General features: G+C 48.7%; 2 protein-coding genes across 2 annotated transcripts; one reads left to right on the forward strand and one right to left on the reverse strand.

Moving 5' to 3' along the window:
- Window positions 1-1,594: 1,594 nt before the first annotated feature.
- On the reverse strand, window positions 1,595-3,112 carry LOC119405499 (probable ATP-dependent RNA helicase DDX5). Its single transcript, XM_037672333.2, has one exon. It carries the CDS (start codon window positions 3,110-3,112, stop codon window positions 1,595-1,597), a length of 1,518 nt encoding a protein of 505 aa, XP_037528261.1.
- Window positions 3,113-3,992: 880 nt separating this feature from the next.
- On the forward strand, window positions 3,993-6,048 carry LOC119404133 (ubiquitin-conjugating enzyme E2 Z). The gene is made up of 2 exons (XM_037670734.2): window positions 3,993-4,404; window positions 5,291-6,048. The coding sequence occupies exons 1-2, from the start codon at window positions 4,087-4,089 to the stop codon at window positions 5,798-5,800; spliced, it is 828 nt and encodes a 275-aa protein (XP_037526662.1). The 5' UTR covers window positions 3,993-4,086; the 3' UTR covers window positions 5,801-6,048.
- Window positions 6,049-11,395: the final 5,347 nt, after the last annotated feature.

The raw sequence follows: 11,395 nt of genomic DNA on the forward strand, positions 1-11,395 counted from the left end.
CAGGACCTTAATAATGATGATTGCTGTTACCACGCGTGAGCCGGCGAATGCGTGTGAGAGCTCCGAAATTTAAAAAAAAGATGGTTGATCCCCCTGTCATAGGAATCGGTATAACACGAAAGTGAAACGTGTCGTCACAGAAGAAGTTGATTGCTTTAGTGCATTAGTATATCACAGCTTGTATAATGTCTTTGATGACGTATTTCCGTGACGGAAGTACGTCATGAAAATCTTGGTGGACCCCGGGATAAAGCGCTTTCGGTTAAAATTTGCCGAAGTCCTTAGGTACTTCTTAACAGACATCAAGGAGAAAGCTTTTTCACCTTCCTTCTCCCCTGCACTGAACGTATCCTTTAAGCGGACCCCTCACTCAATCCTCGTACTTTTTCGAAGGGGAGTGCAGTTGGTCATGTGATTTTAGGCCGAATAGTGACGCGAACGCCATTGTATACATGCTGTTCGTGATGGCGATGAGCGCATATTAAAGCTCAGCCCTTTGTAACGGGTTGGCAGCGTCCAACCAACAACTCGTTACTCAAGCCGCGTATCGTGTCGCCTGGCGCGATTCTACGCTTCTGCCACCAAATAGTATACCATCTGTTAATGCGACTTCTCGCCGGACATTCTTGTTCTTGTTCGCCTTCAACTATGACAACCGTACAGCGTCTTCTTCCACATCTGTTTCAAGCACTGGCATGGCTCTGTGGTAAAATACGTGACTGCCACACGGAATTCGGGGGTTCCATTCTGGCTTCAACCCATATTTTAACTGCGGAGTTGTTTATGCCAGCCGTTGGTTGTAATCCGTCAACAGAAAACTATCATCATCGTGAATGGGCACGCGCTGTCTTCGTCCTCATCCTCATGTTCTGCTTCATGCCCAGAATACCTGCGCCGATTTACCCGTAGTTGGGCGGAATAAGTCTGATGGATTAGAGCAGTCATTCTCACATGGGGATCCGCGAATCCATTTTTGGCCATTTCTGAAGGTTCCGGAAATTCATCCTCAAAAAAAAAAAAAAGAAAAAAACCTTATTTCCGGGGGCACGCTATGTCCGATGACACCGGCCCCTTCTGTTTCTTGGTTTGCTTTACCGCTTAACATTACTGCTTTGAGGCGGAGCTGACTTGTTTTTCCTTCTCCATGAGATGGTTGTAAAACTTTTCTTGTAGTTTTCTACGACATATGCACGCGAGCATACTTTTTCTAGGCTTGCATATTTGAAGAGCAAGACACAAGCTGAATGTGGCTGCAGACCGCACAACTTATTGACAAGCTGCTGAGATCGAATTGGCGTGATACTTCAGTTCGACGATTCTTGGGAAAGGAGCAGAATAAAGGCACCTATTTCACGCTGCATTTTGCGATAAATTATTTGGTTGCGGTATTTTCTGGATACACTGGGCGTGGCAGAAGCAACAGCGATAGCAAGCGAGCATTGAGCATCCCTAGCAGTGTTTCAATTTTATTGTGGCGGGCCTGATAATGTGAATGGTGAGCGGTTTTCTCGCTCCGACAACGCTGTACATGAATGTTCGTCAAGCTCCTCGCGACACAGCAAAGTCGAATGCAGCGCTATACGCAATCTACAGGCTATTTTCGCGCCGCCTTGTTTGCGACTTTACGTAAGCCTGGTGGAAGTGGCTGTCTGTTTTCTCGGAAGAACCGCATCAGCTCCCTGGCACGCACGTGGTCGTCGGGTGCTAGGAACGTGTACATCCTGCCCGCCCCGTCGAACCGGGCAACGTGGCTAAATCGGCGCGGTAAGTCGCTTGAGTGTATCGGGTGGTCGTAGCTGACCACAAAGCGGACGTTCTCCAGGTCCACAGCAGTCGTTGCCACGTCGGTCGCTACCAGCACAGACGCCGTTCCGGACCGCAGGGCGTCCAACGCCTCTTGGTGTTCTTGCTCAGTCTTCTTCGCGTGAATACCGACGGCCGGCCAGCCGTGACTGCACAAGCTCGAGGCGAGGTGTTCTACCGTTTGCTGCCTCTCCACAAATACGACGGCCCGGTCACTCTCGTCTCTGAGGATGTCCTTTAAAAGGGCGACGAGCCTGTCCTCCTTCTTGGCCTTCTCGCAAATGAAGACTACGTGTTCTACACGTCGATTCTGCTTCTCCTGTGTGACTGTGCCGACGCTGACGTTGATGGGATCATTCGTGAATTCCTGAGCTAGCTCCCGCGACTCCTTCGTTGCGTTTGTCAGCCTCACGAGCGTCTGTCGGTCCGGGCGTATGTTGTCCGCGATGGCCCGAAGATTCTTGCCGAAGCCCATGTCCCGCATGCGGTCCGCTTCATCTATAGCCAAGAACGTGCAGCGACCTAGATTCACCTTTCCTTCCTCCATGAAGACTGTGAGGCGGCCTGGAGTCGCGATGAAAATATCAGCACCTTCCTTCAGCTGCTTTAGCTGCGGCGGCTTAGGATCACCAGACAGGATGTACAAAGTACGAATCCCGGACTCCTTGCTAAGCTCCTGCACAGCGGTTTGGACCTGCCGGGCCACTTCCCGCGTCAGTATTAGCACTAAAACCTTAGGTCCGCCATAGTCGAGTACAGACAGCTGGTGCCGTGCATGCACGATGGCTGGTAGGAGGTAGGCCAGTGGCTTCCATTTCGAGGCTGTGCAATCAACGGCCACGAGGTCTCTGCCGCTGAGTGCTACGGGCCAGCACTGAGCCTGTAGTGCCGTCGGCGCCGAGCCAGAGTTTAGTTTCTTGATCGTATTCGTTAAGGATTCCGACAGGCCGGCTTCCTCGACGTGCTGGATGGGCTTTGGGGCGTCGCGTCCCGCGACCGTGATGTCGTTCGCGTTGCGGTAGGCCTCGACTTCTTCGGACGACCTCTGCGCAGTCGTGGTATGTTCATGGTAGAAATTTTTCCGGTAAGAGGGCAGGGGAACGTTTCCCCATTCCGGAGGGCGTAAGTTGCGTGCCGCCCGGCGGCTCCGCGCACTGGGGTATGGCTCGTATCTTACGGGAAACTTTGGTCCGTTGATTCGATTGCGCAACTCTCGATGGCGGCTGCCTCGTCCTCTGCCGGGTTGGGGGTTCGCTTCCGGGGCCCCTTCGTTCAGTCCATTGCGCGGTGCAATGACTCCGGACGGCATGATCGACTGCTGCTGGTAAACGATCACAAGGAGCGTTCACCACATCCGGCGCTGCACTTTACGTATTAGTCTGCCCGGGGCTTCTGGGTTCCCCCGTCGGAACTGCGGGAACAGTATATATTTAGCTGAAAGAGCCCGTCCCCGAGGGACCCCTTCTTTGTCGTCCACCTTTCGCACCGCCAAGTTATGGCTCTTACCCACTACGGTGTATTGGAAGATGAGCACGTGTTCTTACAAGTTTGCTTATTATTCTGATTACAGTCAGCTTGTGGTGAGTGTGGTGTAGGCACGGCTGCCTTGGACACCGACGCCGAGAGAAAGGACGGGTGCACGCCGAGACGGCTGTCCCAAGGAAGACTCAGGACCGCAGCTCCGTGGGTGCCGAGCGAAGGAGCGGCGAGAGAACATCTTTATTCGAGACAATGAGTTATGTAGCCTATGTATGTTAGAAGCGACCCTTGTCGGAAAGATTAAAGGTTCCAATACCACACTGAAAAATATTTAAGTGAATCTGGCCGGTTTGGACATTAAATATGCAAATTGCCTTTAATACTATCTATTGATTATTCCAACATTTTTTTCATGAGGAGTACAATTCATATGTGTCCATTTTAAAGAATATTCGTTTCTTGGCCAATCTGTCAGGGTGGGTGTAGGTGAGTTTCATTTTTTTTTGTTTTTACTATGAAAATGCCGCACTGCAAAATTGCCGATACCCCTGAGTGGGTAGGTGCGAATCATCTATGGAGCATCATCATCATAATCAATTCGCGTGCAGAGAAGCATATCTCGCGAGGACACGCCGGTCAGACTGACGGCTCATTAAATTCGTAAGGGCATCGCATCAGCCCGAAGGTCTCGCTGCCTGTTTGGTTATCAGTATCGCAGTAATCGTGCTCAGCCAATCGACGACGGATAAGCGACAGACGCCAGCATTCTGAGGCGTTGCTTTGAGTGAATGTTAAACGGCCCCGATGTACGCTGCCAGCTGGTACCCGAAGTCGATCGGGAACGAGGCGCCGTCGGCCGCTTGCCTCCTGAGGATCGAGCGGGACATCGAGGAGATAAAGGCCGACCCGCTACCCGGGATCTTCGTCTCCCCCGAGGAGAACGACCTGAGCAAGCTGCACGCCGTCGTGGTCGGGCCGTCGGGCACTCCGTACGAGGGCGGCTTCTTCCATTTCTTCATCAAGTGCCCGTCGAGCTACCCGATGCAGCCGCCTTACGTTCGCCTGGTGAACACGGACGGTGGCCGCGTGCGTTTCAACCCGAACTTCTACGCTTTCGGAGAGGTATGCGTCGTGTCGTAACACCGGCATATGTGTACAGAAAGTGACCGCGAACTCTTAAGGGAACGTTCTTTTCCTGTACTTAGTGATATGGTTGAACCACAGCGCAACTACCGAGACGAAGACGATGAGGAGGAAGAACAAGGCGCTGGCATAGTTGCACTGTGGTTCACTATGCATCACCATCTCGCCTAACTTTCCGTGTTACTAAGCTGTAGTGATGTCCGCTTTTCCATGTTCATAACGACTACCCAGCCTGCGAACAAGATAATGTGGGTCGTATTTGTCTAAAGTGCAGTATTCTATACTTACGTTGTGTCGAAGCAGAAAACGGCATGACAGCCGTTTCTAGGCCAGACGGAAAAGCAATGTAGACGGGTGCTTAGGCTTTCTACCACAAATATTGTAGCTTCTAATGAATAGATGAAAAAGTGGTGTCACTGGAGCGAACGTTTTGACAAGCGGACTTTTCTTTGTCAAGAGAGGAACTGCCTTCCTTAGCACCGTGTATGTGTGTACGCCTTGGTTCCCCTCCCCGAACGACAGAACGGGAGGAGGAGGAGAGAGCAAGTGCGAATGCACACGTATCGAAACGTCGGCTCCAGTGACACCCACTGTTCAAGGATTTTGCATGTCTTCAGGCTTTCGTCTTCCCCTGAACATTTAACGTCTAGCGCCGGTTCGGTTTAAGCGTCTTTTTCTTGTGTGTTTATTGTTTTGCACTGTTAAGATGTGTAAGTTCCGTGTAACTTCTGCCTTGTTTGGAGCTCCTAATGCATGCCACTTAACAAGCGATGGTCGCGAATTCAACTGTCCTTCACAGAGTGAAGAGCTGGCAGCTGTTTTTCTCTTTCCTGTTGATCTGTCCCTTTCTTTGCCACTCTCGAAGCTCTGCCTCAGCATTCTGGACACTTGGTCGGGACCCGCCTGGAGTCCGGTGCAGACCATAGGCACCGTGCTGCTCTCCATCCAGTCGCTACTTAACAAGGAACCATACTACAACCACCCCGAACAAACGAGAGGCATATTGTTCGACGGCTCCAAGAGCTACAATGAGAAGTTGCGACACGAGACTATCAGGGTCGCCGTCTGCGACGCCGTAGAAGCCTGCCTGCAGGACAGTCCCCCGTGTCCGCCGGACCTGGTGGCGGCCATCTTGAGGACGTTCGCCGAGTCGTACGACAAGTACGAGAAAAAGGTCGAGAAGCGGCTCTACCTTACCGGCACTAAGATGTCCGGAGACCAGTTAGGTCCGAATCTGGAGGACGCTGTCTTTCGGTACGAGACGCTACTGACGCGACTTAGGGAACTGAAAGAGCGAGTGAAGAAACACGAGGACGAAAAGAATGCGAACCTGAACGCTCACGCTAACGCCGCCAGTGCCAGTAACGGACAGTGACGAACTGCCGCCGTAATGTCTTCGCGGTCGAACGACCGAAAGCTGGTCACCTCTCGTGCGCCGGGAAAGCGAGATATGCCGTGAAAATGTCATCAATTAGCATAAACAAAAATTTACACGACTTAATGATGCATCTTATATCGCGGAACACCCCGCATAATTTACAGTGATATGATCGTTATTGGCATGCACAGCATCGCTTGAATCTGTCGGCAGAAGTGCACTTGTGAATAAGAGTACGCCTTCATTTACTCTGATTGGAGTTCTCCGAGAACAGCGTTATCATCGTTGTCCCCCATCATAGTGACGGATGTTTTGTACGTTTACAGTGACGATGGGAAGCGTTAACGTACTCTGTCTAGTGGGGCACTCGGTATTTGAAGACGAGAAGAGCTTTTTGTGTTCTACTGAGTTAAAGAGCTGTTTCGCTGTCTTGTGAAAGGTGTTCTTATCTCCTGTTTGCGTTGTACCTTCCGCAACACTATTACAACGCGAACGACAATGCGTGGCTTATGTCTTTTCGAATGACGCATATAGGATTGGTCTTACTGTGAACGATTATCAATGACAACGGCATTTAGGCATTTAAAAACATCGTTAAGCACTGCTGCTATAAATGATCCGGCTCTTCAGTTTCCTTCGAGCACGAGCAAATACGCTGGTACATTATCTTTCTCGCCGGAATATGTTCTCTGCAGCAGTACTGTACTATAATGTAGAGAGTGTCATTAAGGAAAAGTTCAGTAAGTGCGTTCCAGAAACGTCTCGTCTATGGAGTGTCATGACGTACATCTGGAAGAGAAATATGTGGTTGTCGTTGTTGTTGTTGTAGCCTAAGAAAACTGGCTCATGCCCACGCGTGGGATTGACCATACAGTAGTTTGTAAAGCAAAATGTAATTGCTGGGGTTTGACGTGCCGAAACCACGCTATGACAATGAGACACCGTATAGTGGCGGGCTCTGCAAACTTCGACAACCTTGGGTTTTTTAACGTGCATGGACCAAAATCTAAGTACACGGGCCTCTAGCATTTCGCCACCGTCGAAAAGGCGACCGCCGCGACCGGTATCGAAGCCGCGACTTGCGGTTGAGTAGCCGAGCACCGTAACCACAGTACCACCGCGGTGGGTCAGTTAATAAAAAAGAAACGATTTGTTTTCAATGGTCAGCACCTTCTTTTACTTATTATCTTCGTTAAAAGACACAGACCGTAGTAAACGTAGCATGAGAAAAAAAAATTAAGGTAGCTTCGCACTAGGGGTGACAAGCTTGAAGAAAGTGCGGAGCCGGGTGGCCTTCTTTTTGTTCCTCTTTATTAAATACGCAGCGTTTCTTAGCGAACCTAAGACACTTTGAGCCTTTCTATATACGTATCTATCTATCTAGCCGCCTACGACTGGGTGCTCTTATGATCGCCTCCTTAACTTGGTGTAGACCAAAATTGGCATAGGAGGGTAAGAGAATTTGACGAATATGACTGTCGGGCTTTGACATGAATAACGTGAAAAAAAAAACGCCAGGCCTGCGTGGGAAGCGCGACATCTCTAGAGCCAGTTATAAACTCTCTTGTGGCTACTAATACAAGTACATTAGCAACGTACCCACTACGGCACAAATCATACTTTTTGTGAAGTTGGGAAGCACCCACCACGACATTATTCGTCATTCTGCGGAGAAGCGAGGTACCATCTGTAAGCCATTACGTGCACTTTGTTGATGCGACGGTTGATGACGATGAAGAATTATGGCTGAGCCCTTTGTAGTGGGTTGTAAGCTTTGAACGACCCACTGGTTACATAATTTGCATCGTGTGACGCCCGGTCGTTATTTTACTCTCCCACCACGCCATATAACATATGTTAACGTGAGAAAGAGAGAGAGAGAGACAGGGGAAGAACTTTATTGAGACCCTGAGGAAATTGATCATGGGAGCCTTAAGGGCATTCTTGGCAACCAACATAAGTCTACTTGCGAGGAACCCACCATGCTATAAATCATAATTTTTGTGAAGTAGGGAAGCAGCCGCTATGCAATTTTTCGTCATTCTGCGGAGACCCGTGGTATCCGCTAAGCACCTGTAAGGTATTATGATCACTTTGTTGATGCTGTGGCTGATGACGATGAAGAATTATGGCAGAGCCCTTTGTAATGGGTTGGAACCATTCAACAACCCACTGGTTGCGCAATTCGCAATGTATGACGCCTGGTTACATAATTCTCGTTGTGTGACGCCTGGTTGTTTTTAGGGGCGAAGCTCCTTTAAGTCTAACCTTGTCATGCGTCCAGCGTAAGGCGTAACCGGCAGTATACTACGACCCATCACCGATCATTTGCAAACTGCCCACTACTTCGTCTTTGCAAACATATCACAATATCGTTTCGGTAATACTGACGTATGTTGCTCTAACTTGAGGGCTGGTGTTACGTCGCACCATAAGCTACCCTTTAAACGCCTGGTGTTGTCAACATGCCTGGTAAGCCCACGATGTGCACACAGCTATACTACACTGACAAAAGACTTCAATCCACCGCGTAACGCTTGGCTCAAAGCCACGAAATGAAGCATAGAAGTTCTCCTTGTCTGCTTCGCATGAAACCGATTCCCACAACGCGTGGGATCTGCCGAATTTTTTTGTATCCTTCATTCTCTCTGTTCTCTCTCTCTCTCTCTCTATATATATATATATATGTGACGCTATGAATGAGAGACGGGCCGTGGCTCATACGCCATCCTTTTATTCTATTCACGCGCACTTCTTCCTCGTCGGCTTCTTCCAGCCATTCCTTCCTTCGTACGTCATATATATATATATATATATATATATATATATATATATATATATATATATATATATATATATATATATATATATATATATATATATATATCCCTTTCCCATCTTCTTTCTGTACTCTGCATGACCGCGAGGTCGGACAAAATCGGCACCTAGCGGCGAACGGACGAAGCCCCGAAGTGTGGATGCGGGTGGCCCGCCGCAGCCTTAGCAGCATTGTGTCTTGTGTTTGTTGCTGGAGAAGTCGCCATGGAAGTTGCAACGGAGACGATTAGGTCGACGTTCAGTAAACTCATTCTTTCGTTTTTTTAATGGAAGCTTGCAGAGCCAGTCGCTTTTTTTTTTCTAAGTAGCGATGTGAAAAGCATTCGTTTAATGCGACCGCACTACGTACGCTTGTCACTTTTAACCACATACGCTTGTCCTCCAGCCTTCCGGGCTTAGCAAAGACCAAAAAAAAGGGTCACGTCACGTTGACTAACGAGAAAACAATGTTCGGATATGGTTGGCCGAGGAGCGTACTGCAATTTGTTGAATCGCCCCTTGCGAGGCAGCTTATGCGAATCAAATGCCCGCTACGGTAACTTCAACTTTGGTACTATATATCAGGCCTCAATCACTACTGGAAGATCCGTTTAAAAGATTAAAATAGAACAAATATATCAGCATGAGCTGTGGTTATCAGCTCGCTAAATACTCGTTCGTCGCTTAGAGAGTCCGTCCGTTTCTGGCTCGCGAAGCGATATTTTTTACTCTGCATGAGTTCATGCACAAACTGGACGAGTTTCGGCGCTTATATATCTCTACTTCGGAACACTGAGAACGCTTCTCGTAGTTGAGTAAGCGCGACCGAAAACGCGCTAACAACAGTAGATAAGGCTAGCTGACGCTCGCTTTAAAGACTCGCAGCTAGCGTGAACAAACCTTGCATTCACTGCGAAGGTGGCGCACGGAGGATGTAGGCCGCATTGCATTCTTGGATTACTAAGGTTGAGCGTTGGGCTAGTTGGTGCAGCATAATCCAAAGGTTTCACAGCGCATACAACGAGGACGAGCTCTTGTTTGCTCGTCGAGCTCGTCTCTTCTTTGCTCGTCCTCGTTGTATGCGCTGTGAAACCTTTGGAGCATTCTTGGAGAATCAATTCAATTACTTGCGGAAGTACAGCGCAAGTAAATCACGACTGTCAGCCCTGGCCAAGCCGCCACGATCTTTTGCGGACGGCAACAGTGCTCGCGCGCAGAAATTACGCATGCAACAAGCATGAACGCACATATTACGGACTGATAGTGAAAAAAGAAACGTGTTAGCGTATTTGACTGAGCATCAACACTTTTCGTCAGCGAACGCTTCAAGCCACCGTGATCGAAGTGCTTGCTATACGCACAATCGCAAAGCGCTTTGCCGTTCCGACGCCTCACAAGCCACTCTCGGTGTTGTTGCGCGTCGCCGGGGGAGGAATGAAAGCTTATCACTGGCTCTGTGCATTGTGTGTGGCAATGCGGAACCGAACAATACTTCCGCTCCGAAATTGAAACGTTTTCGACACTTACGGAGCGCAGAATGACGACACAAAAACAGCATCCCCGTACACTTACACACAGCGCACGCGCCGATGATCCACACAAAGCAGGGGCGATGCTGCCACCTATAGGTCGATCTCGCCGCCAATACAAGGCTTAACAAACTTAACGAAAAGCTTAACAGCTCCATCGGAAAATATTACGCTGCTACGGATGCAGCTCGCGGCGCACGGAAAATCGCAACACGTAAACCACGCGGTGTATACCGTGCCAAAAGAAACTCCACATTTATTGCGCCACCGAATGTTTTCTTTCCTCGCGAAGCCAATTGTTTCAACATTCTATCGGCATTGAGAGACACTGTTGCCGTGCTTTCACGATGTCGGCATATTTTCAAACTCTAGCTAGCTTTAGCTGGGGCACCGTGCATAAAACGTGGTAGTCATAATTAGAACAAATGGCTCACTCCGTTGAAGCTTGATTTAGGCGTAATTTTTGAACCTGGCTAAAGAGATCGTACATCGCAGCTGGCCGAGTGCAAACTATGGGGTCATCCATCAAAAACCTTGAAGAAAAAAAAAAGCTATGGCAGCTTCGTACAGGGGTGCCAAGCCTGAAGGAAGAGCGGAGCTGGCCAGGCGGGCTTCCTTGTTTCCCTTTATTTTTTCTTTCTTTCTTCTTTTCCTTTATATTTCTCCCTCTCTCTTTTTATCTCTTTCTTTCTCTCTCTATCTTTCACACTTCGGGGTCTGAGAGTGACACTCGCACTGTCTGTGTTGGTAAGCTAGCGATGAACTGTTATCCATCTTCTTTTTCACAGTCAACTTATTAATGCGTGCCCCTACTGACCCTATTATAGAAGTGCATATTAGGCAGTTTTAGAATATGGTGCGCAAACCCTTGCTTTAGCGTTTGTCACCACGGCGCATGCGTTTACACGCTATCCTCATGGGTACCCGCGTTGAGTTACAGAAATAACTAGGGGTGTGCGAATATTCGAAAGTTTCGAATATTCGTCGAATATTACATTCAAAATATTCGTATTCGATTCGAAAATCGTGTATTCGAAAAGTTTCGAGTATTCAATAACTTCGAATATTCGAAAAATTCGAATATGCGATTCGATTAGCATGCATAAAATAACTCATCTTCCACATTTCTGCTGCGTTCGTATAGATAGAAACGTTGCCGAGAGGAGCGATAAACATCGTAAGTACACGGAGGCACGATATATCTGCCTGCGACGAGCGCCCCAATACTTATGATTTACTGCTGGTG

Source organism: Rhipicephalus sanguineus, chromosome 9, assembly GCF_013339695.2.
Source record: "Rhipicephalus sanguineus isolate Rsan-2018 chromosome 9, BIME_Rsan_1.4, whole genome shotgun sequence".
Lineage (NCBI taxonomy): Eukaryota > Metazoa > Arthropoda > Arachnida > Ixodida > Ixodidae > Rhipicephalus > Rhipicephalus sanguineus.